General features: G+C 36.3%; 1 protein-coding gene across 1 annotated transcript in view; it reads left to right on the top strand.

Annotated features, from left to right (window-relative positions):
* Positions 1-7,685, top strand: part of CEP85L (centrosomal protein 85kDa-like) — a 135,699-nt gene that overhangs the window by 102,585 nt on the left and 25,429 nt on the right. Inside the window, exons 7-8 of the mRNA XM_014533915.1 lie at positions 4,136-4,257; positions 5,916-6,033. Coding sequence (XP_014389401.1) covers positions 4,136-4,257; positions 5,916-6,033 — 240 coding nt within the window. The remainder of the gene's footprint in view (positions 1-4,135; positions 4,258-5,915; positions 6,034-7,685) is intronic.

Genomic DNA, 7,685 nt, shown 5'->3' with positions numbered 1-7,685 from the left:
CCCACTGGGGATGTGCCCGCAACCAAGGTACATGCTCTTGACCGGAATCAAACCTGGGACCCTTGAGTCCTCAGGCCGACGCTCTATCCACTGAGCCAAACAGGCCAGGGCTGTCCCTATCTTTTAAAAAATATGTATATTTTATTGATTTTAGAGAGGAAGAGAGACATAGGAATATCAATAATGAGAGGGAGCCTCCCTACTGGGTATAGAGCCCATAAGCCGAGCATGTGCCTGACTGGGAATTGCACCTTGACTCCTGGTTCATAGGTCACGCTCAGCCACTGAGCCACACTGGCAAGGCTGTCCTCTATCTAACAGAAAGCCTCTTTATTCTCCTAGAGCAGGGGTGGGGAACCTTCTTTCTGCCAAGGGCCATTTGAATATTTATAACGTCATTGATGGGCCATACAAAATTATCAACTTAAAAATTAGCCTGCTATATTTGGTCATTTAATTTGACCAGAGCCAGACCAAATGCCTTGTCAGAATAAAAATTAGCCTGCTATATTTGGCCAAACATTTAACTTATCCCTAATGCCTTGTCAGGGCCAGACCAAATGATTTTGTGGGCTTTATATATGGCCTGTGGGCCGGACATTCCCCACCCCTGTCCTAGAGTATCGACAATCTTTAAAACCAACTGTAGGTTGTTATAAGGGAGAAAAAATAATTTTATTTCTACCCTTCTGAGTTAGTTCTTCGCTGAGACCCCTGTAATAAAAGATCGTTAACAAGAGAAAAATCAATTTGTTAATATGTATATATCTCTCAGGTACACATGGAAGATACCCAGGGAAGAGGAGGGACTCAAAAAGACAATTGGGTTCCTTTTGGAGGCTCTTCAGGCAGATGAATGGAGTTCAGAAAAGCCTCTCCCTGCATGTTTTTTTTCAGTGCTTGCAGCTCAGAATAATATCAAAGCAGCACATTTTGGAGCGGCATGCCCTGAAATCCCACAGTCATATTTCGGCATACCAAAATATGGCACATACAGTATTTACTTCATCTGGTCGTTTATCTCAGTTATTGGCATGTGTAGAATAGCACTACAGTGATGAAAAGATGAAACTAACATTGTGTCATATGTAGTGTACCTTTGAGTACTTAAATATTCTCCCCTAGCAGACAGGGTCTTCATTTCCCCTCAGTTCTACTTTAGAGAGAAAAATAAAGTGTAAAGAAAAATAAAGTATAGGTATTCTATGTGGTAATTATATATTTTGTTTCTGTTGAGATCTAATGTCTACAAGCGAAATGCCTAACTGTATTAGCCTTAAGTGTAATAAGAGCTCCATTCTATTTAGTATTGTATGTGGCAAGTCCTTTATGTAGTGGTCCATCCTGCCAGTGGTTCAAACCAAGTAGCATTAAACCAAGTAGTATTGTCATTTGCCTTGCAGACCTATTTTTTCCTTCTGTTTACTCCCTCTCTTTCTTGATGCCAAACCAAGAAAAGGCTTCTCCTTAGGAAGTTGTTAGCATGGGAAGTTTTTTGAGATTACTTATAAAGAATAGAATAATGTCTTCTTGAGAAGTTCATCGTCTATTGCCTAGGCACTTGTCTTACTCAAATAGGCACAAGATTATAAGGCAACATAGCTTCAAATATTATGGTATAGGTCTTTCCTGACATGTGATGATCAGAAATGGAGGAGCCATTTTTAGATCTTTGGAAGAAGAGACCATAGATCTTTAAGCTACCTTATATGTTTTTTGTTAGGTGTGATAACAATGTATAAAACCAATATTTAATATATTTGTCAACTGGTAAAAGTATATTAATTAATATCTAACTCAGTATATAAATAAAATACAGTTATTTTTAGTCACCAAATAAATGATATATTTAGTATGATAAGCTATAGCACAGATGTTTCACCAAATCATCCTGGTAATTTCCAGATTTTATGTTGAGTTTTGGAATTATTGATATGGTCTTTTGTTTTGCTTAGCTTTTATTGTTTTAATTCTGTTTGAGCTACATTTGACAAAATAAACTTTATGAAATGATTTGCCTAATAAATTGATAGTCATTAAGTAACATGGAGTTGAAATAAGTAGAGACTTTCTCTTAATGTCAACAATATTTGTTTATGGTGCCGAATCTTCTCTTAGTTTCTAAGAGCAGTTAGTTTCAGGTTGTTGTTTTTTCTAGCCCTTGTGATAAAATTTGCAAGACCTTCTTAGTTAATTAGACCATAGTAGAAGCAGAGTAACAATTTGGTGCTCTTTTGTTGGGCTGCCTGGGTATGAATACTAGCTCTTCCAACTAAATATATGTTGGTAGTGGTGTTGAGCTGGCAGATTTGGGGGACTGACTAGTGCAGGAATCAATCAAACAGAAAGGATGCCATTTATGAATGAACAGGATCTTGAGAGGCCCTTTTTTATGTGCCAAGAAGTAACTATTTTTTGTACGATGGAATGTCCTGGGCAGTGGCCTGGGGAGTGGAGAGGACATTCAGGGGGTTTGGGCAGTAGCTAGTTACCAACCACAGTGAAAGTAACTTAGTATTGTAACAACTAACATTTCTGTATTGGTGTATACTAGCTGAATATAAGCCTGAGTTGTATGTTAGGCAAGGGAAAGAATGAAATGCAGAGATAGGATATCTGATTAACCTGCCCCTGTAACACTTTGTGTCACACTCCAAATATCTGCCCACCTGACAGTGATGTACTCTATTATAACCTAGTTTCTTCTCTTAGTCTGTTCACCTTGCCCTGTCTTTCTGCCCGAAACATCCTGTCCAATATACTTGGCAATCATCTTAACTTGAAGGGTTAATCTATGACTAGTTGATGTCACACAATTAGTGGTTTATTCAGAACTAGGTCTTGTCAGTATCATCTTTGGAAAAAAGGATAAAAATATCGTTGCACATCTGAACTCTTTTAAAGTTGCTTTGTGGTGTTTATATAGCATCATTTAGCTTGACAAGGAATTTATGTTCCTACTTGATTTACCAATGTATTAGTTTCCTGGAGTTGCCATAACAAAGAACACACACCAGGTAACTTAAACAACAGAAATGGAATGTCTCACAGATCTAGAGGTTTGAAGTCCCAAATCATGGTGTCAGCAGAGTTGGTTCCTTTTCCTTCTGAGGGCTGTGAAGCAAGAATCCGTTCCAGGCCAAGTTTCTAGTACTTTTCTGGCAATTTTTTGTTTTCCTTGGCTTGTAGATATGTCACTTCAATCTCTGCTTTCATCTTTGCATGATTAAAATGTCTCTCCCCTCTGCATGTGCATGTCTGTGTTCAGCTTTCCCTTTCTCATGGAACATTAGTCATACTGGGTTAGGGCCCACCCTGATGACTTCATGCTAACTTGACCATATCTGCGAAAACCCTCTTTCTGAGATGTTTGGGGGTTAGCACTTCAGCATATCCTTTTGACGGGACACAGTTCAACCCAATACACCAGTATTAAATTTTTGTTTCAGCAATAGAAGTTTGAGGATATCTGTCATGTTGGTTTTTATGGTCGTTGATATGTTTTAAATATCTCAAATTTTTCTTAAATTCTAAGAATATTTTTTTTTCTAAATGATATTTATACTCGCGGCCAGTAGACACCTAGATTATCTGCCTAATAGTTATATTGTCTATGGATATATTTTCTATGGATATATTTACTACTTTGTGCAAACATTTTAGCTTTAGAAATTTTAATGTAATTAAATGATGATGTGATGAATGACAATTTGAAATCTGAATGCTACAGACACTGTTTTTACTTCCTTTTGGAAACCCTTCTGGTAATATTTGTCTAGTCTAGCCATTGTATATTCCTTTACTGCACTCCTTCTTTAGGAAATGATGAATCTCTTTTCCAGAAAGCTTCCACAAGATAATGAGAACAAGATTTTATATATAGTAATACAATAAGCCAGGTTAACTGTTCCACTGTCACTAGTTCTTCCTTAGACTTGTACATTTACTTTGGAACTTCCTTGATGGTTTTCAAGTTATGTTGTGTTCACAAGTATGATTTCAGATAGTCTTTAAAATTTTTTCAAAGGTGGAGTTCTCCCTTTTTTAATGAAAATCATTGGGAAATACTAGATGCTATATAAATATTTCCTTTAGACATGTTTAGAATACTAACAGTATACACATGTTTGTGCAGGTTTTGGCTGGATCATCTCGTCAAAGTTATTCACCTTCTGGCTATCAGGATTTCACAAAGTGGGAATCAGTGTTGAAAATAAAGGAAGGATTGCTAAGGCAGAAAGAAATTGTAATTGATCGGTGAGTCTGTTTTATTTTAATTACTAAATATTTCAGGCATACAGAAATGTAGATTTAAAAAAATACCTTTGTATCCACTATGTAGACTTTAAAAAAATAGAACTTTACCAAATACATTGTCTGTCTTTCCCCAATCTCAGTCCTTTTAAGAACCACACACAGAACTAAGGGTTTGTTGGTGGGTCAGTCTGTCTGTCTGTCTGTCTTCTACCATACTCCCAGTTACATTAGAGCAATGCATTATTTGGAAACTCATCTTCTTTGTACATGTTGCAAGTTAGCTGCAATGTTAATGAGCTATCAAAGCTGCAAGTAAATGTTTGTATTTCAGACTTAGGAAATATCAAATTGGAAAGCTACTTTAATATCATTTCCTTTAATGTATGTTAGCTATGAAGGCACAGAAACTATGAAAATCATGAATATTTAAAGTTAGATGACTTACAGATAAGAATTTTGGATATGGGGGTATATTCCAGAAGTTTTGTATGTTTGAGTATCAAAGCTCTGAAAAAAAATTCTGATATATTTAATAGTTTTCTGATTATTTTGAGCAATAAACCTAATATTATTTAATTATCTGCGATATGTATTAGTTCTTTGTCATTTATGCATACTTTTGAGATAATTAAACATGCTCAGTATCATGGTGGTTGGGAAATAGTTTGAGGAGGTGTTTAATCAATGCTAGTTACACTTATTTTCATGTGCTTATATGGGATAAAGTAGTAAACATTTTAGCTTTAAAATTAAACACTAATTCAAACTTTTAAATATATTTAAGAGTTGAAATTTCAAAAGATTTTACTTAGGAATTAAAGACCTACTGGAGTATGAACTAGAGCGTAGACATCTGGACTTTATTATTTTCTACTATTTTCTCTTGAACAGAGCCTGACATATAGTATATGCTTAATGCTTGATAATGAAGATTCTAAAAGATAGTTTTAATTGATTTTATGAAAAAGCTTTAAAAATATTTGTTATTTCTAATACAAGTGAATTTTGTATATGAGTAGTCACAGCTTGTATATATTTTGAACACTTACAATTTAGTGCATTGTACAATCCTGAAATTAATACTTTAATTTTTTTTTAAATTTATTTTACAACTAGAGGCCCGGTGCATGAGATTCATGCACTCGGGGGGGGGAGGGGCCCTCAGCCCTGCCTGCACCCTCTCACAGTCCAGGAGACTTTGGGGGATGTCCAACTGATGGGGAGTGGGCCTAAGCCAGCAGTCGGACATCCTTAGCACTGCTATGGAGGCGGAAGAGGCTCCTGCCACCACCACTGCGCATGGCAGGGCTTCTGGATAAGCGGTGCTCCCTCTGTGGGAGCGCACTGACCACCAGGGGGCAGCTCCTGTGTGAGTGTCTGCCCCCTGGTGGCCAGTGTGCATGATAATAACCAGTCGTTCGCTGTTCAGTTGATTTGCACATTAGCCTTTTATTATATAGGATTACAGTTGACAGTATCATATTAGTTTGAGGTGTATAACATAGTGATTAGACATTTATATACTTTACAAAATGATCACCCCGATAAGTCTAGTACCCATCTGGCATCATATATATTGCAATATAATTGACTGTATTTCCTATGCTGTACTTCTTAAACACATATTTTATACTCTGACTTCAATTTATGTTTTGCAGGCAGAAGCAACAAATTACCCACCTACACGAGCAGATAAGGGATAATGAATTACGGGCACAACATGCCATGTTAGGACACTATGTAAATTGTGGGGATTCTTATTTGTCTAGTTTGCAGGTAAGATTACAGAGGATTTTATAGTTGTTTTATTAATAAGGCATATTAATTTTATAGTTAGACTTGTTTGATGCAGGGTTGCCACAAACTTTCATTTGTAAAAAATGTAGTAACTGCCAAGTGTAATAATGACAAGCACGATAAAATGAGGTATGCCTGCATTTTCTGTGGAGAAATGTCTGTTCAAGACCTCTGTCCATTTTTTAATTTAGTTGTTTGTTTTTTTGATGTTCAGTTTTAGACGTTCTCTTATGTACTCTGGACATTAATCTTTTATCAAATATGCAATTTGCAAACATTGTTTTCATTCTGAGTTGCCTTTTTACTCTGTTGATAGTGTCTTTTCATGTACAAAATATTTTAATTTTTATGAATAAAGGCTTTACTTGAATGATACAACTATTATATTACCAATGGTATGTAAAATATAATGTGTATCCGAAAGCTGAATAAAATCCTTTCTGACATAGCATCAGGCCAGTAGAGGGCTCTCAAAGCCAGTCAGCCAGGACAGATAGAAATAGCAAGGATATGGAAAAGGGGCTAGATTACTAAAACTATTACAAGGATTTTAAATTATGTGGATAATTAAAATATTGTTAAGAAACTTGATTTTAGATGATTAGGGCAGTTAATAAAAGGGAGATACCTGAAGTATTAACTGGATAGATCTAGAGAGCTAATTAAATGGAAGGGGTTAGAAGAAACAACAAATATGATGATAAAACATTTCTTTAGCAAAGGAATTTTTACCTTGAATCTATGAACAACATTAATTTTAATGCACAGCATTTTGCATATGTACATTTTGGGGTTCATCCTAATTCCATAACACATTAAACAAAGAAAATAATACCTTTAATATTCTGTATATTCTAGGTTAAATAAAACAAGTTTTTGAAATAAAATAACATTCTTTTATGGATTTATAGGTGAAAAACATGTTCTTGAGAAGTAATTTCTATTTGCCCATTAAAAACTTTTAATAACCTTACAGTCCTGATGACCTGAGACATAGGCATCACCAAGTCTCAGAGGCAGGAAATGAGAAGTAGGTCTTTATCCTGAACTTCAAACTTCCTAGATTGTTTAAATGGCAGAATTGGTATAATCAAAGTGATTTGTACTATAATGCCTTATACTAAAATGTCAACCTGTGGTTAACAGGACTTCATGGAAAAACAAAACAAAATGTGGACTCTTTTGTTAAAGACTAAAGAAGAAAGACTGGGCCAAATACCAGGGAATTCATAAAATGCCAGGAAGTTACCAAAAAAGCCAGGGAATTTACAAAACATAGTTCACAGTCTTCTGAAATCATGTTACTTTCTTGTTCTAAAAACATCACTGGCTTTCCATTTTCTATGAATTAAGGTTAAACTCTGAACCGTGCTGTTCTACAATATGATCCACTTAGATTTTTAAATGTTTCTTTATACTCCCCGTTCTTATAACCTACTAGAGGCCCGGTCCACAAAAATTTGTGCACTCGGGGGGTCCCTCAGCCCGGCCTGTGCCCTCTCGCAGTCTGGGACCCCTCAGGAGATAACGACCTGCTGGCTTAGGCCTGCTCCTGGGTGGCAGAGGGCAGGCCCAATCCCTAGGTGCAGCCCCTGGTCGGGCTCAGAGCAGGGCCGATTGGGGAGTTGGGG

Source organism: Myotis brandtii, unplaced genomic scaffold (genome assembly GCF_000412655.1).
Source record: "Myotis brandtii unplaced genomic scaffold, ASM41265v1 scaffold123, whole genome shotgun sequence".
In the NCBI taxonomy this organism is placed as follows: domain Eukaryota; kingdom Metazoa; phylum Chordata; class Mammalia; order Chiroptera; family Vespertilionidae; genus Myotis; species Myotis brandtii.
Note: the sequence above shows the minus strand (reverse complement) of the source record. Positions and strands in the feature narration are given on the sequence as shown.